This window comes from Monoraphidium neglectum, assembly GCF_000611645.1.
Source record: "Monoraphidium neglectum strain SAG 48.87 unplaced genomic scaffold scaffold00043, whole genome shotgun sequence".
Lineage (NCBI taxonomy): Eukaryota > Viridiplantae > Chlorophyta > Chlorophyceae > Sphaeropleales > Selenastraceae > Monoraphidium > Monoraphidium neglectum.
Window position 1 is genome coordinate 28060 of NW_014013585.1, and position 25881 is coordinate 53940.

Genomic DNA, 25881 nt, shown 5'->3' on the forward strand with positions numbered 1-25881 from the left:
CCGCCGCAGCAGAACCGCCAACAGTCGCAGGCGCGGCGGGCGCGGCGGGTCGGCCCAGCTTTGTAGGCGACGCACGCTGCTGCACGTGCGAAGGGGCTGCGGAATGTGCAGCCTGGTTGTTGGGGCCCAGGGCGCCTGCACCCCCAGCGGCCAACAGCAGGGAGGGGCGCTGCAGGCGCGAGCGGCTGTCCAGGCCGAGAGTGATGCGAGAGCAGCTGCCGTTGCCGCTGCCGCCGCCGCTGCGGGGGCGGCTGCTGCCCAGAGCGCCAAGCTGGCCTGGCGCCTTGGCGCCGCCGATGGCGCTCAGAGTCTGCGGCGCGCTGCTGGGGGCGGAGCGAGGTGCGCACGATGGCTGCTGCTGCACTGCCGGCGCGCGCACCTTGCAGCTGGCCGTCGCTCCGCTGCCCGGGGCCTGCGCGGCAGCCGGGGCGGGCGGCGCCTGGTGAGGGGCCGATGGCGCCGGCAGCTGCGTCAGCGCTGGCCTGGCAGTGATCTGGCTGGGCTTGGGCGCTGCCGGGATGCAGGCTGGCACGGAAGGGGCGGGGGCCACCAGGGGCACCAGGCCCTTTGCCTGCGGGAAGGTGGGGCCCTGGAGCTGCGGCTGCAGTGGCAGTGCCGCGGAGAGCGTCAGCGCGCGCAGCGGTGCAGCTGCGCCGTCGAGCTGGGCCTTCTGGGCCCGGTCCTGCTGGTGCAGGGGGTGCCTTGTGAGGCCCGGGAGCTGCTGCTGCTGCTTGCTGGCGTTGAGCGCCGCTGCCCGCTTGGGGCTCACAGTAGGGCCCACCTCCGCTGTCTGAAGCTGGAGCGCCTTGACGCGCGGCGACAGCGGCTTGGGCAGTGCCAGCGCGGCCCCGGCGGTGCGGGCGATCGCGGTGGCCGCAGGCTGCTCGGCGCTGTGCCCCACCTGGGCCGGCGCCTCGGCCACCGCCTGCGTGGGCGCTGGCTGCTGGGTCGCTGGCGCGGCGGGTGCAGGCGAGGGCGCCGGCAGTGCGCCCAGGGACAGGCGGCTGGCGGGGCTGGCGTTGTGCTGCTGCTGGTCTGCCGTGGGCGTCTCTGGCAGCGCGGCTGCGGGCGCGATGTGCACAGGCGTGGAGTTGAACGCCGGGTGTTCGTCCGCCGTGATGGCGGCACCGCTGCGAGCAAGATGTGGTGGTAGGTAGCAGGAGGAGTCAAGCCAGCATGAATAAAAGGGCGCTCTTGGACCCGCTGCGCAGGCCGCGTGGTAAACCGGTTCCAAGTTGCGCTGAAGGGCAGCTCGGCACTGGAGCACGTCTGGCTGCTATGATTAACTTGGTGCTGGCGCATGCCTGCCTGGCCCCTGCCCTCGGAAGCTGTAACCCCTTTTCGTTCCCCCCACCTGGCGGGGGTGGCCCTGGCCACCAGGATCTCGGGCAGCACTTCAACCGGCTCTGTTGGCGGCGGAGCAGGCCCATGCACGGCCGGCGCAGTGACCATCCCGTCGTCTTCCGCCTGCTCCTCTGTGCCCTCTAGCGCCATGCCGCCTGCATTGCAGCCGTCCACCGCTGAGATGCTGCCGTCTCCATCCATGCACCGCTCAGAAGCAGGGTGATCCACAACCATCGTGGTGCCGGCGCTGGCGGCGGGGCTGGCGCTGCGGGCACCCATTGGTGCCGACGGGGTGGCGGCGGCACGGTCGGTGGCACCTGCAACTTCCTGCTGCTGCTCGAAGCCCTGTTGCAGCTGATGCCCTTCCTGCTGCTGGTGCTGCTGCTGCTGCTCCACCTCCTGAGCTTTTTGGTCTTGGCGCTGGGGCGGCGCCGTGGCCGCCTCAAGGGGTGCCGCGTCCACACCAGTGGAGCGCCCGGGGCTGCGGTTGCCCATGCTGGCGTCTGTGGAGGGCGCTGTGGCGGGGATGATGCCAGAGCTGATGGTGGATGAGGCGCCGCATACTGCGCAAGGGGGTTCACAGGGGATTGCAGGACAAGGATGAGGGTGAACGGGCTTACGCTGTGCAATGCAGTCTACCATGCGCGTTGAATTTTCTTGACACTTTGATTGGCTGAAAATGCATGCATTCTTTGCCGCCGTCATAGCGCCCATCCAATAAGCCACTCACCAGGTGCGCCGCCTGCTGGCGCCTGGGTTCCAATGGCACTTGGCTCTGGGGAAGCCGCCGCGGCCACCTTGCCCACGCGCGGCTCATCACCATCGATGACATCATCCTCATCAACATCGTAAACAGAAAAGGGGTTTTCGTCCTCCTCCTCCTCCTCATCACTGACTGCAGTATGGGGGATGGGGGATTCAGCGCGTCAGTCAAAGGAGAGGCAGGTTAGGAGCATGTGGCTACTGCTAGGAGGGGCGCGCACCAACCATGGGCCGTGTTGATGACCTCAATATCCCATGGCATGGTACCCTCTGCTTACCTGTTGGCTTCTTGGGCGGCGCTGGGGCTGCGGCGGGCCTACAGGAGGGGACAGCGTGCACAGCACGGGCCGGTCAAATGTGATCGGACAGTGGGGGCCTCAACCTCTGGGTCTCTCAGCCCAGACCTATGCGGCACCCCCCCCCCCCCCGATTGTTGTTCACCTGATGGTTTTGCCAAATTCTGTCGGTCCTGCCTGCATGGCAAAGCTGCCATTGTCGGTCTCACCCTCACCTGCATGGCGTGGCGCAGGGAACGAGGAGAGGGCTCAGCATGCGGCAGAGGGGCGGCGTGCGCAGGGGCCCATACGGCCCAAGAAAACTCACCAGGGCCCCAGAGCGTCATTTTGGGCGCTCCTGTGGCCTGATCGCTTGTGGCCCTCACAACGCGGGCTTGTAGACAGCCTCACGTACACAGCCGGCACAGACCGCTTTTGATATGACTCGGCAGGTGACTGTGATAGCCGTGTGGCGATCTGAGGTCCAGGACAACAGGGCCAACAGTGCGCGCGAGATCGGCACTTCAAACTTTTAGGGCCTGATCACACCGTTTACTAATCCAAGAGGTCTAAATTTACTAGGTTTGCAAAACTGCTCGCCGCGGAACACGTATGGAGGTGATCAAGCAGCGCCCATCAGCCCAGCCCACGCAGTTGCTCGGTACCTTCGCCCGTAGCTGCGCTTGCTGCGCTCTTGAAAGCGCTAATATGACCGAAAAAATTCTGGAAGATCAAGATGATTTGTCCCACGCAAGCAAGCTGTATCACGGTCGCAGGTGGAGTCAACCACATTCATGGATGCCAGGATTTATAGCAGCACGGGACACAAAGTATGCAAACGGGCGCTTTGGAGTGATTCCTCATAGCAATGGCGCACCTGGGACTGGCACCGCGGCAGCGACGGCGGCACGGCTGCCACGCACCCTTGAAGATGGAGCAGGTGCGGCGGCGCAGCAGTGGAGCGCGCGGCCAACTGTGCACGGATGCCCGCCATCAGGGGCCAATCCATAGCTCGCACACCGGACATCTCCAATTGTAGTCCCAGTTTATATGTCCACTGAACCAGGGGCTCAAGCATGCCTGTATCCCGCTCGGACTGTTCGCAGGTGACGGGCGTTGGGTGCTGGTTGGTGCTGGTCAGCGGGTGCTACGGCCTCATCATCCCCATGGCTGAGTTCACCAGTCAAAAGGACTTGGCTGCTGCTTTGGTGGTTTACACGGCGCTGGTAACGGCCGTCGCAGCGATGCACATTACGACCAGGTACGAGGGTCACCTCATGTTGTCGCGCAGCCAACTGGTACACGGTTGCGCACCAGCAGCCATGCAGCTGCTGTCAAGGAAGCGCAGAGGACAGCAGAGGGCTTGAATGTTTCAGAGGGCACAAGCACTGCTTTTCAGGCCGTGAGCAATGCGCAGCGGGCTCCTCCTTGCGGCAAGCCTTCCCTCAACCCCAGCAGCCCAACCAGCACAACCAGCCTTGGACAACCAGCACTCAATTGCCGAACCCCCACCATCCCACCCCACCGTTGATGAACCCACAGCTTGCTAGATCCCCAGGATCTGGAGGGCTGTGATACCTTGCCAGACGTCCCAGAGGCTGGCACCTGGTTCTGCCAGGCCTGCAAGGTCAGTGGCGGCAGCGGAGGCGGCGGTGGCTGTGTCAGAGCGCAGGGCGTGGGTGCAGGAAAGCGTGTTATTCCCCGGAGGCTGGGAAGCGCCCACAGAAGAGAATTCGGAAGCAGGACGCGCTTTCTGTCCGCTTTCTGCATCGGGCCAGCCCGCTGCATCCATTTGGCTCGCTGCCTGCTGCGCACTCCACCCTCTCACCAAACGCTGTGCATGACCCGGGCGTGCCCGGCCCCCGCAGAAGTACGCGCGCTCCGGCACCAAGCACTGCGCCTCGTGCCGCAAGTGTGTCTCGCGCTTTGACCATCACTGCGTCTGGCTCAACACCTGCATCGGCGGCCGCAACTACTGGACGTTCTTCGGGCTGCTGAACACTGTCGTAGGCTTGCTCGCAGCCGAGGCGGGCATCGGCGCCGCCATCCTTGCGCGCAGCTTGACCACCAGCAAGTCGTTTGACGCTGCGCTGCAAGCTGTATACCCGACGCTTATGCAGCCATGGGGCTACCGCGCCGCGCTGTGCGCGACCGTACTCATCTCACTGTGCCTCCTGGCTTCGCTGGCCGGCCTGTGGGCGACGCACTGGGTGCTTCTTGTCAAGGGCGCCACAACCTGGGACATGATTCGCGCGCACCTTGAGCCACGGCGCCCGGGCAGCGGCCGCCAGGGCAGCGCCGACGGCGACGGCATCCTGCGCTACGGCGGCGGCAGCGGCCGCGCATGGGTGCGGTCGGAGGGTCCAGCTTGCGGCTGCGGCGGCGTCCGGGTAGTTGACGCAGACGCCGTGGCAGCAGGCCAGGGGCAGCAGGCCTGGGCTGCATACAGCGACCAAGGTGCCGCGGGCACTGTCGCTGGTGGCCGTGGGCGGCAACACAGTAAGAGGGTCGCAATCAGCCCCTTCACAGCTCTGCGTATCGAGCCGCGCCTCGACGACAGCGCCGATGGCGGCCATGGGCGCCTGCTTGGCACCCGTGGCGCCGGGCTTCCACAAAAAGAGCCGGGCGGATTTGACGCGGCTGCAGCGGGGCCAGTCGCAGGGAGCGCGCCGATCTCCGCGTGGCAGCCGTCGCCGCGCAGCGCCGTGGGCGCCGCGGGCGCGCAGCTGCTGCCGGCGGCGCATCTCAACGATGGCGTCACATTTTCGGTCCCCTCCGAGATGGTGTGAGCTGCAACGGCACTGGTAAGGGCAGTCCCAGGCGGACTGCGCCCCGTCCGCTTTCACCGATGCGTGGTTTTGGGCAGCAGCAGCGCCCTTGCCTGCGAGGGTGTTGAGCTGCAGCATCAACGCTTGACGGGAGGGAGGGACTGGAAACTGGCTGGGCATTTCAGGGTTGGGATGTGGTACCACGCGTGCTCCCCAGCCACAATAATGGATGTTTGGTGCGCTTTTCGAGGCGACGGAGTCCGCCGCGCACGTGCTGCTGGTTGGCTTGCTCCTTTTCCTCAAGCACTGTTTGAGAGCTAATGGGTGCCATGTGCGGCCTAGCGCAATAACAGCGTTTTGTGGGGAACGCCCGTTCTTGTTTACTTGTACTGCTGGCTTGCATTCCTTTGCAGGAGCCACAATTCGCAGGCACGGTTGCCTGGTGGGGAGAGAGCTGGCAGACAAGTGAGATGCACATGCACATAATTGGGCCTGCCCTCTCAAGCATATAGGATTTACCCCTGCATTGCATGCGCGCCCTCCCCTCACACTAGAGTTACTGCTTGTGATTCTGGGCACCTGGAAGAGATTCTTGATATGCCGATTTTGGTGGCACATCACGGACCCAAGTTATTGTTTAATGTTTTCCACACCAAGTCACACATTGTGGTGTATAGTCATTGCTCGGGCGCAGACCGTGCTGCCCACCGCGACTCTCACACCTCCATGGTGGCAAATTGCCGGGGCTGACATTGAGGTGGGATCGGGTGGGGTGAGGGGGGGCCATACTGCAGCATGGTATGCCTAAGCTGCAGGTTCATGGCAGCTCAGCAACCCCACGCCATTTGCGCACCCAATCGCAGTCTGGCAGCGTTGCAAGCGCGTTGGCAGCCAGAGGGGCAGGTCGGCAAGCTGGGGCCGCGTCGGAGGCAAAAGCTCGGCACGTTGCAGCGAGATATTCGAGAACGCGTGTACATCCCCACGGATCTCCTCATTCCAAGGCTCAGCAGAAGCTCGGATCTCTCGGCTCAGTCACAATGGCTCTCCGCGCCTCCGTCAAGTGAGGAAGGCTATGAGCAGCGCCAATGTGATTCATGAGTGTGGCGTACGGTTGGAGATCCGTCCATGCAGCACATCCCGCGTAGCCCCGAACTGCGGCCTCGGGTGCCTCGCCCTGAACCCCTCATCACCCATCCACGCTTTGTCTTGCAGCTGCCGTGCGGCCTCGCGCCCTGCTGCTGCCAGCCGCAGCGCTGTGGTGGTCCGCGCCTCCGCTGAGCCCCGCCAGGTCAGGCGATGGTCTGGATTGACATCACTCGCTAGGGCACAAGGGCGCAGCGGGCATGAGCTGGCTTCAGTTGCTGGTCAGGAAGCAGTAGGATTGCAGGTCAATTGCGGCAAGCGCCTGGTAACCGCAGCAGCAAAGACGGTGCCCGATTTTGCTGACCGGCTGCGGCATAGAACTGCGGCTGATCGCGATCTCCCTGCTGTGGCGGGCGCCCCTCCTCTTGCCGCACGCCCGCAGGCCCTCGGCGCCCTGGCCTTCGGTGCCACCTTCGCGCTCTCGGCCATGCTGACCGCCGCGCCCGCCAAGGCCGACATCGTGGGTGGCCGCGCTGCAGCGGGGCAGTGGGGTTGGCCGCGATGCATGCAGCATGGCAACGCGCGCGCCGCGGCGGCGCATGTGCGCCCTGGACCAACAGCAGCACGCAAAAAATCGTTTGCCTGAGGCACCAGGGCGGGGTGTTGGTTTACATGCGTGATGGCGTGTGCGGCTTGGACCAACAAGTGTGACAACAAACCAAACATGCTTCTCATGTGCTGCAGACCGCCGACCTGCTGGCCAAGTCGGCCGAGAACAAGGCGCTCAACAACAAGAAGCGCCTGGCCACCAGCAGGTACGGCCGCATGGGATCTGGCCGCAGCAGGGCAGGGCGGGCTGGGGCTCTCCGATGGTGGCGGATCTATTGTGCGGCGGAGATAGTTGTGTTGTGGAACAGCGTCGCATAGATCGTAGCAGTTTGTGAGGGGGAGGTGGTCCAGTCGTTTACTTGCTTTGCAGCACACCACAGTGTTGGTGAAGCTCGCTGCATGCGGCCCTGCTCGCACGTTGTCGACCGATGGTGTCCATATCCCCTCGCCGACCACCCGCAGCGCCAACGTCGCGCGCTCGAGGACCGTCGCCGACGGCACCTGCAGGTGAGCCACAGCTGTAGCAGCGGCGTTTGCCAAGCAGGGGTCGTCCTTGTAGCCTGCCCGCGCTTCTGTGCACCTTGTGTTGTGCCTGCTGACCTCTTCCATCCTTCGTGCCGGCCCTAGCTGCCCCCACTAACCAATGACTATCTCCCCACCACCGACCTTTATCCCCCCTGTGCGGCAGCTTCCCCACCAACTTCTTCGGCTGCGACGAGACCTCCGCCCGCTTCACCGGCGGCGTGAGGTTCATCCAGGTGCGCGTGCACACCAGCATCACTCGCTTCACGATGAGCTTCGCCTGCCAGGGCCTGCGTGCCCCTACCCAACCCCTCTTCACCGAACCCGCCTGCAGCTTGCGCTTGTTACCAGTACTGTCGCTTGTCAACCTGCTCGACACCTGGATTATCACCCCTAACACGCCACCCGCAGGACGACGTTGACCTGGAGTGCGCGGGCACCGCCAACGGCCGCTGCGCCAGCAAGGTCAACCACAACTAGTAAGTGGCCAGAAGAGAGCGGGAGTCACGACTGCGTGGATGGCTTACCAACGATATGTACAATGCCTTATCCTACGACGTGTGACCCGCAGGGAGTCAGTGGGTCTTTTCAGACAAATCGCCTGCTGCATAGGCTAGTTAGAGATTTGGCCTCCCATCTCGCAGCCACTCAAGGCCTCCCTCGCCCGCTTGTCCCGCTACCACCCCCAATCCGCAGCGGCGCCAAGGGCTTCTAAGCTTGCGACTCCGCTTCCTCCCGAGTGTTGGCGCTTCAGCGTTGTAGGACCTTGCTCCCTTTTTGCGACACCCTCGCTGGGCTCGATGGTGATCTGGGCAGGTCAGCCTGTGTAACTTCCCTGCAATCTGTTTGTCACAGGCATCGGGAAGCAGCCGGCTAGAGATGGGGTACAATGCTGAAAGCTTTTGTTGAAGAACCAAAAGTGATGGATGGCACCCTTATTCCAGCAGTAGCCTGGAATGGCAGACCAAAGGTGTTTGAAAGGCTCTATTTTACCCTCCAGGCACGAGAAGCAGATGGGACAGCACGACCGAGAACATGAAACCATGCGGTGTGCATCAAATCGTTTTCAAGGAACGCTGTAGCAAGTTGGCAACCGGCAGCAACTCCATGTGACGAGCTGCATGGCTGTCAGATGGTAAAAGTAGAGAAATGATCAAACTGCAAGCGTGTCCACGCCAGCCACCTGCATGGCAGGTCATGCCAGCTGCCCTGTGGTTGCTGCAACACTTCCGCTGTCAGCTGCAGCCCTCTCTGCCCCACTGCCGCCGCTGGCCCGGCTGCACACCACCTCGCCCACAAACGGTGCGAGCACCGCCAGCAGCGCAGCCGGGTCCTCTTCGTGCGACAGGTGCCCGCAGCCTGGCACAATCCCCACACGCCCGCTGATCGTGGCGGCGAGCCGCCCTGTGTTGACCGGCGTCGCAATGCGATCGTGCGCGCCCGTCGCGACGAGCGCGGGCACGCCGCGCGCCGCGGCTACGTCCGCGGCCACCGCGCGGCGCGAGAGCCCGTCGGCGGCGGTGCTGGCGGCGAGCAGGGCTGTGTCCCAGCCCTCTGCCCGCAGGGGGCGGCGGTAGAGCTCCAGGACCTGGCGCGTGCAACGGTCGCCGCGGTGCCACGCGCGGCGGTTGGCGACCTCGCCTGGGGATGACAGCGTGGAAAAACCGCAGGGGCGGGGATGACAGCGAGGGGAAAGTCTACTCTCAGGGCTTTGAGAGCATGAATCAAATGTTGAAGCGACCCCGGGGGACAGCGAGTAACGGCGGCGGCCTCCCCAGGTGGGCGATGCTGAAGTGGGTGGCGATCCACTGCATGCTCGGCAATTAGTGAACAACAGACCAGAAGCGGCGGCGCGGGCGCCCACAGCGCAGAGCGCCCACCTATCTCCGACCGCAGCAGCGGCCGCAGCATCGCGCGCCCCAGCTTGGCGCGCGCCAGCAGCCGCGTGAACCCGCTGACCGTCTGACCAGACAGCTTCGGGTGCAGCAGGGCAATCCCGATGACGTCAGCATCAAATTGGGCCTCAAGGGATTCAGCCCGGCCGCCCAGCAGGATGAAACTGCGGCCGACCCGCTGCTGCTGCTCGCCATGCTGAGGCTCCGAATGAATCTCCGGCGAGTGCGCTGGAGACAATGCAGGCGAGCTGGGCGGCCGCTCGTGCTGATACGGGTGCTGCTGCGGGCACTGCTGCTGTTGCTGCTGCTGCTGCCCCGCCCGGGGCCATAGCTGCGGCTCGAGACCGGCGGCACCGCCGCTCGGTGTCATCGCCTGCAGCTCAGGCGCCACTGCCGCCGCCAATGTGCATTCCGGCTCTCCACGCCAGCCTGCCGTCGCTTGCCGCTGCTGCTCAGATCCCCGCTCCCCGTCAGCGGCTGCCCGCTGTGACAGCCGCGACGGCGCCCCGCCCTGCTTTTGCTGCTGTTGTTGCTGCTGCTGCTGTGGCTGCTGTTGCTTCTGAGAGGATGATGGTGATGTGTGGTAGCTGACGCGACCGTTCGGCTCCTCCAAGCTGGCCACACGATCTGTTTGCTGCTGATCCAGGGAGCCCAACCCCTCCGTGGGCGCCAGCAGCGACTGGAAGCTGATGGAGGCGGCCATACTCGCCACCTCGCTCCCGCTGCCAATTCGGCCCATCAAACTGTCCACTGCGCTGCCGCCTGCGACGCCGCCGCCACATTCAGGCGATGCAAGCAAGCCCTGCTGCTGCTGCCGCTGCTGCTGCTGCTGTGGGTGCTGCCGCTGCTGCTGCTGCTGTTGCTGCCGCTGCTGCCGCGCCTCGGCCGCACACGCACCTCTGCCGCCGTGCGAGGAGCCGAGGGGCTCCGCGTTGGAGGATCCAATGCTCGGGGGCCACCCGAGGTCGGTGGACTCGGCTCCTGCCAGGCCACTGGGCAGTGATATGGATATACGCCGGCTGAGGCTGCCGCCCGCACCAGGCAGGGCCCCCAAGCCGTGCTGCCTGGAGAGATGGTTCGGGTGAAGGGCTTAGGGCTTAGGTTCAGGGAGATGGTTAGGGCACGAGTGAGCAATGGCAATCAAGCATGCATTTACTGCATTTGCTTTCAACCTCTGGCACTCAGGCCGCACGAGCACGAGCACTAGACCCTTCGACGTCACTTGCCTGTTGGCCAGCGCCGCCGCCATTACCGCAATCAGGCAGCCATCCCCATGAGCCACCAGCACTGCCCGCCGCACGCCGAGCGCGCCGCACAACTGCAGCACGAGTAATGCCTGCGCCGCGGGCGCGTACGGGTCGGGCCGCCCGCTGCCGGCTGGCGGTGGCGGCGGGCGCGACGTCAGGCCAAAGCCCGGCCTGTCAAAGGCCACAACGCGCACGCCGCAGTGCTCTGCCAGCTGCGCCATGACGTGGCGCCACGAAAAGGCGCCGCCGCCGCCGCTGTGGATGAGTATCACGGCGGTCGCGTCCCGCTCGTCGTCATTGGCACCGGGCAGTGGTCGCGCCAGGACCAATTGTTGCTGCTGCTGCTGCTGCTGCTGCTGCTGGGCGTCCTGCATGCCATGAGGCCACCCCTGCGGCCGCTTGGTGGGGCTATCCGAGGGCGGCGGCAGCGCCTCCTTCCAGTGCACCCAGAGCTCCCCAACAGGCGTGAAGTTTGAGTCGGGGTCGGCCAGTAGCTCGGGCGGCACGTCCCCGCGGCTGGCGCCTGCGCTGCCGTCGTCGCTGGCGCCGGCCGCGCCGGGCGTGCTTATGCTGGCCCTTGTGGATGGGTCGAGAGGTGGGCGCGCTCACCACATTGCGGGTGTTGTGCATTTAGCACTGCGCATCAAACAGCATTGTGCCGCCAGCGGCAGCTCAAGAGGAAAATCCCAAATAGGAAGGACAGACATCCCCAAGTTGCCCCTCCCCGCCCTGCCTGCCACCCTACCTGCCAGGCAGCAGGCGGTCCTGCAGCGCCGGTTCCCAGGGGAATGACGCGAGCCCAAGCGCCGTACGCTTGCGCGCCCATGCAACCGCGTTGCGCGCCGCTAGAACGTGGATCCAGCTGAACATGCCGAACACGCCGATGATTGCGGCCTGGGCTGGCCAGATGGGGCCGTACACGAAGCACAGGGCCTTGGCGAGCGCATACGCCAGGCCGGTGCCGCCGGCTGCATAGGCGGTGTACAGGTAGGGCCTGCGGAAAAGGATTGAGGAGGGGGAAAGCAATGCCGCCGCAGGTGACCACTGCCATGCAGCCGCGCTGCTCGGCGTGCGCCCCACCTGTTGCTCGACTGGTGTGGACGCCTAAAGAAGCAGCGCTGCCAGGCGGGCGCTTCACCTCACGCGACATGAGGTTTGCAGCCGCCTCTCCAGATCTATGTGCCGAGGGAAGCCTACCTGAGGAACTGGCGGCGCGTGCCGTATGCGTAAGTCCCGCTGATGATGGCTGCGCGCACTGTGCTGGCAGCTGCGATGTCCTCCAAGTTGTAACGGAAGTTGAACACCGGCCGCGCCGGGCCTGGGGGGCCGGGCGCCAGCAGGAAGCACATGAGAAGCACACTGACGGCCTCAAAGATAGATAGCACCCAGGGAGCCTGTGTATGGCGGGCACACGGTGGTCTGAGTGCGGCACTGCGGCTCGCAAGAACGGGGGCACACCCCGGCACCTGGTGACTGTGACCTGGGTGCCCCCGAGGCAAATCTGCCGCCCTGGGGCCGCCTGCAGGCGTAAATCACAAGCTGTGTGTTGCTTTGTACTCACCACTGCCTGAAAGAGGGTGCCGGTGCAGACAAGGCAGAACCCTGTAAAGCGCAGGCACCGATTGCAACGGTCGCTGCAAGCCGCGCGCGGGCGGCCAAACGGCGCCTGCTGTGTGGGCAGCTCGTCATCGATCTGTGTGGGATTAACGCAAGCATCTTGAGTGCTGAAAAAAGGCGTTGTCTTCAACCCAGCTACAGATGCAATCAATTCGCTGCGACCACCCAGATCGCCTCTCAGAGCACGCCCACAGCTCACAGTAAAGCGGATGTAGCGCTTCGAATTGGGCCTCATTCTCGCGGGAGCTGGCTGACAAGCGATGACAGTTGCGGGCCCCGTTCAACAGCCTTCTACGAACTCATTGCAGAGAACGAGGCAGCAGACAGCACGCCTCTTGTGAAAACGGGCAGCACACCCGGTGACAGCTGCATACATGCTGGCCACAGAGGACCGAAAGCAGCTGGGGGGTAGCCAGGGCCTCGTTCCACCCTGGTTCCACCCGTTGTCCGCCTCGTTGCCTGGCGCCAGCGCGGCATGAAGATGACTGCGGGTGCTGCAGACCATGGATGCCTCCTCATAGACTGTGCAGGGCGGCCATGCCGGGGATGGCACTGGTGACGTTGCAGGGCGTTCAAGTTGACGCCTTTCACACAGCACATGCAGGGTGCAGCATCACGCCATGCGGGCCTGCGGGTGATTCGAAGGCAGAGCATGTTCCCCTGATTGCTTTCCTCAGCATGAAATCATCAGCATACCACGTACCCGCTGCTCGTCACCTCAACACTGAACTTGGCGCATGGCCATGCCTGTACCCATGGTGGGAGTGTCTTGAACTGGGACGTTGCCAACCATAATGCGGGGGTGAATGTATTCCCAGGCCTCACACAGGCTTAAACAGAATGCACCTGCACCTGCACCTGCACCTCACAGCGAGTACCGCACAATCCAAGATTGGCGGTGCAGGAAACCATCAAACTGGCTTGGGGGGAAATGCAGGGCTCATGGATGCATGTACGGCTGCGACATTTGCGAGCACAGTACCATCTGTATGTACACCGTGCAATGGAGCACAAACACAGGGCCTGTGGGTGTGGATGCGATGACGCCGCCGCCCTACCCCCAGGGGGCCCCAGCACTAGCGCAAGCAGCAATACCAGCAGAACGAGGATCACCGCATCAGATCTGAGTTCCGACGCACTGTGGCAACATACATTATTTTAGACTATGGTTTTCGTATATACATGGCACCAAACACATATATGCGACTCTCAACACGGACTCTCAACCGCGGCCTGCGGCAGCACACAACACGGCGTGGTACCAGCTAGCACGCCAGCAGGATCAACTGACACAATCACTATCAGTAATTAAAGTTGATCCAGACGTCCGCTGCACATCCGTTTTGGTCCAAAGCGCTGCAACCGTCACTGCAACCAGCACACGGGCTTGAAGCCAGCGTAATGGGTCCGAAGTAGAGCATATTGAACCGCTCCTCTGCGACGCACGCGCGTCGGGCGTGCAGCGATGGCGAGCAAACGCGGGTTGGAGATGCAGCTGGATGTGCTGTTCAGCTACAGGTTCCCGCAGCAGCTAGCAGTATTGCTTTACAAGAATGGTGAGCTTGCTTGCTGCGTGCTGTGGTGGCATGCGCGCGCGCCTGGGCTGGCGCACTGCAAACTGCGTTGACCATCCGCTGCTGCGTGGCCTTGCCAACCCTTCTGCTGCGGGGCGATTACACATCGACTTTGGAGGCAGAGATTGACTGCACGAATACGCCATGCAGGGTCGGGGGCTGCGGCCATTGACCGCGACGCTGTCCCTGCTCGCACGCATGTGGGCCCTCTCAACCCCAATTGCAAGTTCTTGCACGCCCCGCTGCCAACACCCGAGCCTGCTGCTCCGAAACACAACCTGCTCTCTTGCAGTGCTGGTGGCATGGCGCAGCCGCCGCTCCACCGTGTTGCGCTTTCTGGCGCCCATGCTGTTCCTGGTGCTGGCGCTGGTGATGCAGATTGCGCTTGATGCGAGCCTCGCAGCGGAGGGCCGCTATCGGCCCATCACAACTGGGGTGCGGCAAGACCTCTCCACCATTCCAGACTGCAACAGCGACATTTACATCCATGACCGACCATGTGTGACGCTGATCTACACACCCAGCACAAATCCTGTTGTGCAGGTGAGCTCGCCGTTGGCAATTTGGGCAGGTGGCGGCTGGACCACGAGAGTGTCTAGCGTGGGCGGCAGCGCAATGGCGATTTGCAGCTGGCTCCTTGAAAATCAGCGGCGCTTGTAGAAAGCGCTCAAGCGGTTGTTTCTTGACATTCAGCCAGGCTGTGCTTGTTAGCATTTCACCGCTTGTTGCATGCGGCCCATTGTCTCACCCCCTCCCCTTCCACTTCCCATTCTGCCGTCCCGCAGCAAATTATACAGCGCATACGAACCAATAATAGCCCAGAAATACCAGCCCACAAGGTCTTGGGCTTCCCAGACAGAGCAGCGGCTGAGGCGTACATGGGGGCATACCGCGACACAGTCCTGGGCGCCGTTCACTTTTTGGAGGCGCCAGGCGGTGGGCTGCAGTACCTGCTGCAGAGCAACTCTAACGTGAGCGGGAACCGCACACGGGGTGCAGCAATGCACTTGCCGCAACGCGTTGCACATAACTGCGCAGTACCGGAGGGACCCGGCCATGCGCAATACGAGAAGCACGCAGCCGCTGGGCCACACAGCAGTAATTTGGTTGCAGCAAACCAGACGCGGGCGTTCCGTGGAACTTCTTCCCCTTGCCATGAGCTGGATCCAACTCAAACCCTGGGCACCCCTGCCCTGCCTGCCTCCCAACAGGCCAAAACATTCAAGTCGTTTGTGCAGGACCCCCAGGTTTTCTGGCAGTCGCCCGTCATGTCGGCGGTGTCGCGGGAGCTCGCGCGCCAGGCGCTGCTCGACGAGGGCCGCGCCGGCGACGCGGACTCCCTCGCGTGGAGCCCGCTGCTCGTGCGGTTCCCACACCCGGAGATGACGACGCTGTCGTTCACGGGACGCGTGATCGCGCCCTGCATATTCGCAGCCTGCATGTTTGGCGCCGTCACACAGGTGGGCTTCGTTGCTGGCAGGCGCGCAGCACGGCGCGTGGAAGTCTGGGGCAGTGCAAGGGCCCCACCGTACTGCTGAGTGCGAGGACAGCTACGGATCTTACAATTACATGAGAGCGGTGGGATGGCGCAGCATAGACTCACAGAAACCCCGCACCCTCGCACACATGTGGTCATTACGACTGCCGCAGATGGCCCAGATCGTGTCTGAGAAGGACTCTGGGCTGCGGCAGGCAATGCGCACGATGGGGCTGATGGACAGCAGCTACTGGGCCAGCTGGGTGCTGTTTGACCTGGCTTTTGGCACCCTGCTGACCCTGGCAATTCTGTTCTCAGGTTGGACATGGAGGGAGGGGGGCGCTGCAGGAGAGAAAGGGCGCTCAGCCCGGGCATCTCGCAGCATCGCCTGAGCTGATGCAGCCGCGACCGGCCCAATGTCTCACTGTGTGACAGGCGGCAGCTTCGCAAACAGGCAGTGAGAACCATTGACTGCGTGCCGCTTCTCATACGTGTGATGCTGCCTTTCCTTTGCCAGGCATGATCCTGCGCTTCAGGTTCTTCCTGGTGAATGACTTCGGGCTGCTGTTTGCGCTCTTCTGGCTGTTCCTAGCGGCCATCTCTGGGTTCACATACTTTGTGACGGCCTTTATTGGCAAACCCCAGGCAGCCGTGTACGCCGGCTTCATTGTGTTCCTGGTGAGGGATGGCGGCTGGTGGTGTGAGCAGAGGGTCCAGGTGGCGATTGAAGTCACCTTGCAAGGGCGTGATGGCAGCTGAAGGGCGCCGGAGGAAGTCGCAGAGGCAGCTGGCCGCCTGTCAGCATGCTCTGCGTCAATCACGTTTGTTAAGAGAGCGCTTGGGAGCGACTGCTGCTGCTGCTGCTGCTGCTGCTGCTGCTGCAGCAGCAGCAGCAGCAGCAGCAGCAGCTGCAGTAGCTAGTTGGCAGGCTTGGGGTTGTGTGGAGGCCAGACCCCTGTGCCCATCCCCCATTCCCGTCGCACGCACGCCCCGTGCCGCACTCCCCAGGCCGGCTGGACGTTCCAGGGCATCGTGACCTACGGCCTGCCCTACACGCCGTCATTCTTCTACGAGAGCAGCCCTGTCAAGCGCGTGTACCACCGCGCCATCTACTGGCTGTTCTCGCTCATGCCCTGGAACCCCCTGGTCAAGGCGATCCTCGACATGGCGTCCGCAACCAACACGGACGTGATGCCCGGCATCAGATGGGCCGAGCGCGACTCGTACTGCACCGCAACGCCGCCCGGGGAGCACGACGGATACGACCCCGCGACGACCTGGAGGGACTTTGCATGCGTCTTCCCAGTGGGCCAGTGCCTGGTGGCGCTGGCGCTGCAGTTCCTCTGCTACACAGCCCTGGCCGTGTGGCTCGACAACGTGCTGCCCAATGCGCTGGGCGTGTCGCGTTCCCCGCTGTTCTTCCTGCACCGTGCGTTCTGGCGCCCGCGGCCCGCGGAGCAGGGGGAGGCGCTCGCGCGGCTGGTGGCGGAGGGGGAGGCGCGCGCGGCGGCGCTCAAGATGTCTGCAAAGGCCAACACGCGGCTGAGCGTGGCGGGGGGCCCTGACGAGGACGAGGACGTGGGGGAGGAGTCGGCCCGGCTCAAGCTCAGCCTGGGGTCCAAGCTCAACGGCGCCCTCAAGGCGGAGCAGAGCGAGTGGCTGGGCCTCGGCAAGGGCCGTCCTGGCGGCGGCGCGGCGGCCGCGCGCGGCGTCCGGCGCCGCAGCAGCGCCAGTGGAGCCGGCAGCAGTGGCGGGGGCGGCGGCGGGGGCGGCGCGCCGCACGATGCGGCGCACCAGCGGCAGTGGCAGGTGATCAGGGAGCACGTGCCCAGCTCGAATCTGGACTATGCTGTCGAGGTGTTTGGCCTGCAGAAGGTCTTCCGGCTGAGCTGGTGGGCCAAGAACATGCCGCGGTGGCTCGGCGGCTCCCCGGCCGGGCGCGACTTCTGGGCCATCAAGGACAGCTGGTTTGGCATCGAGCAGGGCAGCCTGTTCTGCCTGCTGGGGCCCAACGGCGCCGGCAAGACGACGACAATCAACTGCCTCACAGGTGGGGGGCTTGAGCAGAAACCTGGGACGCCTGAGGTGGACCCGCAGTGGCGCTGGCAGCGGCTGACTGTCTACCCGACGGCAGCACGGGTGTGATTCCCGCGTGTATTGACGTGGACGGCGTGTCTGTGCAGGCCAGGCAGTGGCTCACATATTTAATTGCGGCAGTGTTCCCAAATCCCACCAACACCTACCGAACCCCTCGCATTCCAGGCGCGCTGCCGCCCACCGCGGGGGATGCACTGGTGCACGGCGAGTCTCTCTGTGGCGAGGGCGGCCTGGATCGCGTGCGGTCGCTGATGGGCGTGTGCCCGCAGTTTGACGTCCTGTGGAACGAGCTCAGCGGCGTCGAGCACCTCACCATCTACGGTCACATCAAGGGGCTAAAATTCAGCGAGGTGCGCGTGCGTCAATGCATGTGTCTGTCTGTGTCTGCTCATGTGAGCGAGAAGGAACGAGCGCGAGCGAGATCGTGTGCGTGCGTGTGTGTGTGTGTGTGTGTGTGATTGATTGAATGTGCACATATGTGTGCGCACACGCGTAGCGATGTGATGTGCTCGCCTGCGTGAAAGAGAGAGAGAGAGTGGGGGAGTGTGAGAGTGAGGGAGTGTGTGTGTGCGAGAGAAAGTGCGTGCGTGGTTGTGTGTGTGTGTGTGTGTGTTGCGTGTGTTGCGTGTGCAAGCCTGCACGTGCCTGTATGTATGCTGTATCGCCTTGCACAAACATGCCCTCAAACAAGACGACCCGTCAGCCTGGCCTTGTCGGCGATCTGGAGTCCCCCAAGGCCCACAACCCCGCCTCTCCACACCACCAGGTGCCCCTCCACGCCGCCGACCTGCTGGAGAAGGTGAAGCTGACGTATGCCGGCTCCGTCCGCAGCGGCAGCTACAGCGGCGGCATGAAGCGGCGGCTGAGCGTGGCCATGGCGCTGCTGGGGGACCCAAAGATTGTCTACCTGGATGAGCCCACCACAGGAATGGTGCGTGTGCCCGTTTTGGTGTGTACGAAGGGGGGTCGGAGTGTGTAACTGGTGTGTGTGTGTGCGGGTGCGCGTGCGTGTGTGTGTGTGTGTGTGTGTGTGTGTGTGTGTGTGTGTGTGTGTGTGCGGGCGCGCGTGCGTGTGTGTGTGTGTGTGTTGTGTGTGTGCACGCACATAAACACTTGCAGGCGTGTCGGTAAATGTACTACGGGTCAGAGCACTTGTGGGTATAAACTTGCTGACCTTAGTTGCACTGCTGCGTTTCAGAAGCGGATCTGTAGCAGATAGTGAGGGCGTCTAAACCTCAGTTTGCTGGGTGCGATTTGCCTCTTTCCAGCAGAGTGCCCCACCATTCAACCTCTATCATTATTGCGATGCTGTGCTGCCCAGGAGCGTGTGCTCATTCAAACACCTCCACAAAACCCTTGCACCGCTTTGCAGGACCCCATCAGCCGGCGCTACGTGTGGGACATCATCCAGGAGGCCAAGGCAGGCCGCGCCATCGTGCTGACAACGCACTCCATGGAGGAGGCTGACATCCTGGGGGACAGGATCGCCATCATGGCGCGCGGCCGCCTCAAGGCCATCGGCAGCAGCATACGCCTCAAGCAGAAGTACGGCGCCGGCTACACGCTCGCCGTCTCGGTGCAGCACCCCGCCGCGGGCGACAACAGCCTCGAGGCACTGGCGGCGCGCGCGGAGGGCGTGCGGGACTTCTTCCTCGCCCGGCTGGGGCTGCTGCCGTTCGATGAGGGGCGCGCGCACCTGCACTACCTCGTGCCGCGCGAGCAGGAGGCGCGGCTGGGGGCGGTGCTGGTGGAGTTGGAGCGGCAGCGGGGCGCGATGGGCGTGAGCGACGTGCAGCTGAGCCTCACCAGCCTGGAGGAGGTTTTCCTCACAATCGCGCGCAAGGTGGGGCGGCGGGCCGGGCGGGCGGCGATGGGATGGGGCGAGGCGTCGTGTTTTGGGGTCTTGCGTGCGGGGAATCTGCCGCCACGCCCCTTTCTTTGGTGTCCCGGGCCAGTAATTCAATTCTCAGGGTCTGAAACTTCTTCGACGCCCTCACACCAACCTGCTCGCGGCGCGCCCACGCCAGGCCGAGCTGGCCGCCGCGGAGGCGCACGGCACGACAACTGTCGAGGTCCCACTGCCCGACGGCGGCGTGCTGCACGTCGCGCTGGGGCAGGACCAGGGCGTGAACCCCGCGGATGGCCGCGTGTACGCAATCAAGTGGGCGCAGGACGACGCCGGGCGCCTCGTGGTGCTGGACGTGCTGCCGCTCGGCGCGCAGGCGCCGGGGGTCGGGATCCCGGGCTTGGACGGCACCGGCGCGGCCGCGCGGCGGCCGTCGGGCGCGGGGCTGCGGCGCCGCGGCCACGCGCCGGGCGGCGTCAGGCGCACGTCGAGCCTGTCGCAGATGCTCAGCGCGGGCATCGAGATGCTGCTCGGCGGCAAGGCCTCCCCGGCGTCGCTGGGCCATGGCAGCGCGCACAGCAGCAGCGGCGGCTGCGCAAACGGCCTGGGGAGCAGCGGCGGGCCGGCGGGCGGCGCGAGGGCGTGGCCGCGCAACAGCAGCGGCGGCGGCGCGGCGGCGGAGCTCGGGGAGCGTGGCTATCGGATCAGCGGCGCGGGGCCGGGGCCGCAGGCGGGCCTGCCCCCTATCCCCGGGCGAGGTGCGCCTGGCCATGCGCCGCGTAGCCATTGGTGATTCATTAAGGCTCCGTTCGCTGCAAGCAGGGGCTGGGAAGGCCGCTGGGTCCTAGAGCATGCAGGTTCATTCGAGATCTCCACTGTTTTCCTTACCACTGCAATTCGCTGCTTAGCGAACCGGGCCGTAGCCGTCGGCCGCCCCGGAAACCGCGCACGCGCGGCTGTCACTCGAACATTATTCAAGCCCATGTGTGGGTCGGTGCCACGGCTGCTTCCTGCGCGCTGTGGCGCGCACAACAGCGACCGCTGCCACGGCCGGCCGATGTGTTGCGCGAGAGAGGTACTGCGGCTTCGCTGTAAATCAAGGCGAGCCACTGAGATGGGGGGGGGGGGCATGCGAGCGCAGGCCGAGGAGAGGGGGGGGCGCTGCGGTGCCAGCCCCCGCCCAGTGTGCGGCGAACCATCAGCCTAAAGCTCTTGGGATGGTGGCCATGTTTGAACGAAAATGTATGCTGTTCGTTGGAATGTACCACTTACTGCAGGCGCCACGGCAGTGTTGGTTGGTGTACACATACAGTCTCGACAGCAATGAATAAGGGCCAAGAAAAATACGCCAAGATGCATGGCAGACAGGGCAGTGCCACAGAATGACTTGAGTGAACACCATCAATGCGCTGGCACGACCTCATCAGAGGGAAGGTTGTCAGAGGCAGTAAACACTCAAAGTGCCAAAGAGACCCAGCTTTGCAAATACAAGCCCTGCCCAACCTCAGCAACCTGACACTCACGACACGCGCTCCGCGTGCTGCGCCCTGAAGCTGCTGTGCAGCTGCACCACCTTCGTCACCAGCAGCCGCTCGATGTGAGGCTCCGCCGCCGGCCGCCGCACGTCCACCACTGTCAACCCCGCCGGCGCGCCCGCCGGCCGAGCCTGCGACGCCGCGTCTCCGTTGCCGCCGCCGTCGGCGCCGCCGCTGCTGCTGCTGCTACCGCCATCGCCGCTGCCGCCGCCGTGCACCACCATCACGCGGTCCTTGCGTGTGTGAAGAAGGTTGGCGACAACGGCGTGCACGCCGTATCGTGTCACTGCTCCTGACGCCTGTGCGGCCGGGGGCAGTAAGTGGCTGGCTTTGTGTGTGATTGCACACAGATTAGTGCGTTGCATAAGCGTACAGACAGCACGCAAACTTGAGTTGCAATGTGCACGAGTGGGTGATAACCATTTCAGCCTGAATGGGTCGGGCCAAACATCCGGTCCCAGATTTGCACCAGGCACTGGCTAGGTGAGACGCGATGTCAGCCCGCTCGCAACACCCACGCACGCGCACGCGCCCCCCCTCCCCCGGCCGCTGGCCGCCCCCCCCCCTCGCCTTTGCTAGCAGGATGCTTTCGTCGGTCTCCAGCTTGAAGCTCACGACAAACGCGCCCGGCGCCCAGCTGCGCCGCAGCACGCCCAGCATCTTGGGCACCTTGGAGAGGTTCAGGGCCAGGGGGCCGTCGGCGCTCTGGATCTTGTGTACGGCCTGGTGGGGTGTAGGGTTTGGGTGGGGTTGCTTGCAGGGTTGAGGTCCTGAGAGTCGGTGATTCGCGGCATGCCAGGGGTCGATGATAGCAGTTTAATTCAGCGATGTGGGGCGTTCCGCCGGCGAGCCGCGTGCAGCTGCCGTGCCGCGTCGCCCTGGGGCCGCGAGAGGGGGGTGCGCCGCGCTGTGCTGCGCGCACGTGCGCTCCCCGGAGACGCACCAGGGACGCCCAGGGTATGTAGAAGTCAGACACCGCCGCAGCAAGGTAGAACATGCAGGCGGCGCCGTAGGGCGCCGCTGCCAGGGCGACGGCTCGGAAACACTGCGGGTACGGACCACGGGGCGGCGGGGGACCATGCAAGGGAGAGGGAATCATGCTGGCCGGAGCGCGAGAGCCGACGGGCGAGCGGAACGGAGGGCTTGCCGGCTGCGCCACCCGCTGCGCTTACGGGGCCGGCTGGCGTCAAGCCCCTCGCTGCTCTCACAGCCAGCCCTCCCGGCCAGGGGTTGCGCGGCCGGCGCGCACCTGCAGGTACTCAAAAATGGTGGTGAACTGGATCGTCAGCAGCAGCCGCCGCTCCTGCACCGCAGCCACGCGCCGCAGCACGCCCAGTACGCTCTCCTCGTGAGTCGCCGCCAGCCGCGCGCCGCTGCCGCCGCCGATGTCGCCGCCGCTGTCGCTGCGGTCTATGATTTCCTGGAGCAGCGCCACTGTGTCTTGCTTTGGCAGGTCAAGGGTCCACGGCTGCACTGAGCCAGTGCGCGTGAGGAAGATAACAGCGTAGCCCGCCTGCCACGAGAGAAGATGGGCAGTTGGCTGGGTCCCACAAACCACTCAAAAATACTGTGTGCGGGCTTGCAAGCTTTTTAGGCTTAATACAGGCCTGCAGAATGCAGAGCTTCCGTTTGCATGCTGCGGTTCGCACGTGTGCATGGCGTCAAAGGCGCTCTGCTGCGTCAGCGCAGCAACAGCAATGCCGCAAAAGCGGCCGGCGCATGGCGCGCCTCCAGGAACTCCTGAGTCGACATGGCGCCGCGGGTGCCCGCGCTGAAGTTGTCGATGTAGCGGACGCAGTTACGCTCCATTGGAACGGTGGTTCCACCCGACGTGACGCACACGACCGGCCGCTCCAGCCTGCCATTAGGAGCGTGGTGCCGGAAGAACTCGGCGATCTGCTGTTGAGCCTCCACCGATGAGGCGGGGCACTCGAAGTAGAAGCCCTCCACCTCTGCTGTTGTGGCCACGTCCATTGAGCCCGCCAGATCAGGCCGCTGCACCAGCGCAAGTTTTCTTCTCAGGGGTGCACTGCGCTGCAAAAGGCAATTCGATGAGTTTGACAATTCTTCCAAGTTGAGAAGGAAGGTACGTGCTGGTGTATAAGGGATGCAGCCGGCACCTGACCTGCGCCGCATGGCTCAACACCCTTGCTCACTTGCCGACCTGCTGCTCGTTGGCTCCGAGCCTTTCTTCCTCTCACACTCGCCTGTGGCAATGCCGGCACAAACCGTAATGGCTCCACACATTGCAGCCTTCTGCCTGCTGTCAATGGCCGAGGGCAACGCCTCATGTTGACCCCTTTGACCCAAGGCCCAGCCCATTGTCGCAGCCGCACGAGACATGTCTATTCCGCTACTGCGACTTCAAGCAACGCTGTTTGCTGACGTGCACGCAGATTCACCAAAGCGCTGGTGCTCAGCACGCCTGCTGCTGTGCCAGCAGTGCCGAAAGCACATGTGCATCCATTGCTTGACCGCTCAGCAGCTGTCTCTCGCACAGGCGCCGCCGTGTCCACAGGCCAACCCTGTACGCACTTCCACACGCGCATGCACACACGAACACACACCCACACACACTCTCTCTCTCAAGCTGTTGCAGGTGGATGCGGGCAAGTATACCTTTGATGTGGGCACCGCTTTACAGCGGCCGCAATCCTCCTGTCAAGCGTCATCATCATCGCCTCCATCACGGACGCCGCCCGGAGCGCCGTCCTCATCGCTGCCGCCTCCGTGGCCTCCCAGGCCGTCCATGCCGCCACGCCCGCCGCCGCCGCCGCTCGCGCGCCCCCTGCGCTGCTGCCCGCCGCGCTCGTCGCGGCTCTCCCGCAGGAACGCGCGCACCGCCTCGGGCAGCGCCGCCTCCTGCAGGCCGCCCACAAACATGACCTTCTTGTAGAGGTCGGAGAAGTTCTCGTCAGTGCCGTACTTGAGGCTGCGCACCGCGCGGAAGCCGTCGCTCCACTCACTCTGCAGGCCGCCGCCGCCGGCGCTGAAGAGGTAGTCCCCTGCCAGCTGCTCAAACTCCTCCGCCTCGCGGCGGGCGCGCGCCTCCCTGGTGCCGTGCGCACAGGGAGGGCGTACCAGGCGTTGTCGGGGGTTTGTGCGCACATACACACGTTTGTAAACGCACGCACACGCGCGCGCACATCCACACACGCATACGCACGCACGCACGCACAAGCACACGCACACTCACACACTCACACACTCGTGCACACACACACACACACACACACACACACACACACACACTCGCGCACACACACACACACACAAACACACACACACACACATAACAGCATGCGCAAGCGCACATGGATGGACCACACAGGTAAAACCCTGCCGCAAAGTCTGTCCCCCCTCACGAAAGGCACATGACAAGCCCTTTGCTCCTGCCCCGCCATGACCAATATGCATCCCTTCGCCCACCGTTCGTGGTACTTGTGCTTGCGGTGCCGGGCAGTGGCCCTGCTCTCGCGCGTGGCGGCCAGCATGTGCTCCAGGTGAGCGCCCAGGGCCTCGCCCGGCAGGTCCTTCGCCACCAGCAGCAGCAGGCGCAGGCACTCGCTGTGCACCTGCGGCGCGCCGGCAGGCCGACACAGGCAGGGGGCCAGCATGACCAGGGCAAGTGGTCGCGATGACTGGAGAAGCGACCGACCAAGCTTGGTCGCGCCTCACGACCCCGAAGGGCGGGCGCCTGCTGAAGCCGCGCCGGCTGGCGGCGGTGTGGAGAGTTGCGGCCGCGGCCGCGCCGCGCGCACCTGGCTGTGCGCGTCCAGCAGCTGCAGCAGGACACCTTCGAAGGCCAGCGCCCAGAAGGAGCCGCCCGGGTGCAGGGCGCCGCAGCGCACCAGGTCCTGCAGCTCGCCTATGGGTGAAGGGGTGAAGGGGTGAAGGGGTGGCGTGTGTGTGTGTGTGTGTGTGTGTGTGTGTGTGTGTGTGCGCACGCGTGTGTGTGCGCACGCGTGTGTGTGCGCACGCAAGCGCATGCACACGTGCATGCGATTGAGCGCATGGCTTGCGTTTGCGTGCCTGCGATTGCAAGACAGGGCGCATGTCAAAACATCTGGATGCCGTAATGAAGGATCAACACATATTTCAATCTGTCGAGCAGCGCCCGCAGTGCCTGAGCGGTGCGCGCGTGGCGCCGTGACACCTGCAATAGACACCACGCATCGGGATGCGCGGTGCAGGGTCGCAACCCCCACGCGCAGCGCAGCGCCCCAGCGCGCACCCGCGAGCGAGTAGGCGAAGGGCGCGTACTCTGGCAGCGCGCTGCGGAAGGCCCAGTGGCTGGAGTCGCGCATGAGCGTCAGCAGCAGCCGCGCGGTGACCAGGTCGTGGGATGACAGGCGGTCCAGGACGAGCATCTGGGGGCGGGTGAGGCGGGATGGAAGGTGGGCGGGTGAGGGGTTGGAAGAGACGCATGCGAAGTTTAGGAGTGGGGAAAGTTTGTTTACGCTAGGTGGGCCGCAAAGACCTGACTGCCAGGGCTGAGGGAGAGACTCGTCGCACGACGCCCAGCGTGCCCGCTCAGCCGTGGCGGCGCCGCCCTCACCTGCAGCACCTTGCGCACGACCTCGTCCGCCTTGTAGCCGGCCAGCAGCTCCTGCAGCGCATTTGCAATGTTGTTCGCCGCGTTGGATGATGCGCCATCGGTGCCGGCGATACTGAACGTGCGTGCGCTGGTTGACACAGCCACCACTCACACAATGCGATCCCAGCTCAACCTAGCCGACCCTTGCGCTGCCTGCACGACGCGGCCCCCAGCGCAGGAAGCGGCGCAGCGGCGCGGCCGCGCCGCTGCGCCGCCGCTCGCCCCCCCCTGCTCCGCCCACCTGCCACCCTTCCTCGCTGCAGTGCCGCCGCTCGCGCTCCTCGTCCCCCGGCGCTGGGTCCAGCGCAGCTTCTGCCAGCACGTCCACCACCTGAGGCCACAGCGCCGCCAGCTGGCGCGCCGGCGCCGCCGGCAGCGCGTACCGCCGGTCCCGCAGCTGCCGCCGCGCGTCTGCCCCGAGCTGCAGCAGCTGCAGCGTCAGCGCGAGCGCCAGGTCGGCGCGCGGCAGCGACCGCTCGTCGACGCAGCGGTGCAGGCGCCCCACCGCGGCCGCGGCGAGGAGGTGCTGAGCTGGCGGGTCGCGGAGCACCATGCCGGCCTGCGCCAGCCAGCGGTCCTGCCGCCGGGCGCCGCGGCCGACGCCCTCCTCCTCTGCCTCGGGTGCGCCAGCGC

The 25881-nt window shown here is 64.7% G+C and overlaps 7 protein-coding genes across 7 annotated transcripts in view; 3 read left to right on the forward strand and 4 right to left on the reverse strand.

Moving 5' to 3' along the window:
• The window catches only part of MNEG_0524 (hypothetical protein), a gene marked incomplete at both ends in the record, with an annotated part of 4674 nt that extends 1946 nt beyond the window's left edge, over positions 1 to 2728 (reverse strand). Inside the window, 6 exons of the mRNA XM_014050992.1 lie at positions 380 to 1130; positions 1355 to 1907; positions 2075 to 2239; positions 2385 to 2422; positions 2548 to 2617; positions 2710 to 2728. Coding sequence (XP_013906446.1) covers positions 380 to 1130; positions 1355 to 1907; positions 2075 to 2239; positions 2385 to 2422; positions 2548 to 2617; positions 2710 to 2728 — 1596 coding nt within the window. The remainder of the gene's footprint in view (positions 1 to 379; positions 1131 to 1354; positions 1908 to 2074; positions 2240 to 2384; positions 2423 to 2547; positions 2618 to 2709) is intronic.
• A 584-nt stretch (positions 2729 to 3312) lies between these two features.
• On the forward strand, positions 3313 to 5170 carry MNEG_0525 (putative palmitoyltransferase ZDHHC11; the record flags this gene model as incomplete). Its single annotated transcript, XM_014050993.1, has 5 exons — positions 3313 to 3321; positions 3488 to 3642; positions 3924 to 4056; positions 4250 to 4729; positions 5069 to 5170. 5 exons carry the CDS (start codon positions 3313 to 3315, stop codon positions 5168 to 5170), a joined length of 879 nt encoding a protein of 292 aa, XP_013906447.1.
• A 1016-nt stretch (positions 5171 to 6186) lies between these two features.
• Positions 6187 to 8078, forward strand: MNEG_0526 (Photosystem I reaction center subunit N; the record flags this gene model as incomplete). Its single annotated transcript, XM_014050994.1, has 8 exons — positions 6187 to 6209; positions 6395 to 6437; positions 6675 to 6752; positions 6977 to 7047; positions 7304 to 7348; positions 7530 to 7599; positions 7775 to 7842; positions 8060 to 8078. 8 exons carry the CDS (start codon positions 6187 to 6189, stop codon positions 8076 to 8078), a joined length of 417 nt encoding a protein of 138 aa, XP_013906448.1.
• Positions 8079 to 8558: 480 nt separating this feature from the next.
• MNEG_0527 (hypothetical protein) lies at positions 8559 to 12357 on the reverse strand (the record flags this gene model as incomplete). The annotated part of the gene is made up of 6 exons (XM_014050995.1): positions 8559 to 9004; positions 9244 to 10318; positions 10451 to 11081; positions 11251 to 11499; positions 11703 to 11899; positions 12322 to 12357. 6 exons carry the CDS (start codon positions 12355 to 12357, stop codon positions 8559 to 8561), a joined length of 2634 nt encoding a protein of 877 aa, XP_013906449.1.
• Positions 12358 to 13587: 1230 nt separating this feature from the next.
• MNEG_0528 (hypothetical protein) lies at positions 13588 to 19909 on the forward strand (the record flags this gene model as incomplete). Its single annotated transcript, XM_014050996.1, has 11 exons — positions 13588 to 13678; positions 13989 to 14239; positions 14482 to 14667; positions 14908 to 15156; positions 15347 to 15491; positions 15691 to 15851; positions 16182 to 17223; positions 17436 to 17620; positions 18037 to 18201; positions 18643 to 19113; positions 19298 to 19909. The coding sequence occupies 11 exons, from the start codon at positions 13588 to 13590 to the stop codon at positions 19907 to 19909; spliced, it is 3558 nt and encodes a 1185-aa protein (XP_013906450.1).
• A 726-nt stretch (positions 19910 to 20635) lies between these two features.
• MNEG_0529 (hypothetical protein) lies at positions 20636 to 22625 on the reverse strand (the record flags this gene model as incomplete). The annotated part of the gene is made up of 5 exons (XM_014050997.1): positions 20636 to 20950; positions 21174 to 21374; positions 21595 to 21696; positions 21901 to 22164; positions 22467 to 22625. The coding sequence occupies 5 exons, from the start codon at positions 22623 to 22625 to the stop codon at positions 20636 to 20638; spliced, it is 1041 nt and encodes a 346-aa protein (XP_013906451.1).
• A 687-nt stretch (positions 22626 to 23312) lies between these two features.
• On the reverse strand, positions 23313 to 25801 carry MNEG_0530 (hypothetical protein; the record flags this gene model as incomplete). Its single annotated transcript, XM_014050998.1, has 6 exons — positions 23313 to 23703; positions 24081 to 24226; positions 24413 to 24519; positions 24886 to 25021; positions 25210 to 25260; positions 25490 to 25801. 6 exons carry the CDS (start codon positions 25799 to 25801, stop codon positions 23313 to 23315), a joined length of 1143 nt encoding a protein of 380 aa, XP_013906452.1.
• Positions 25802 to 25881: the final 80 nt, after the last annotated feature.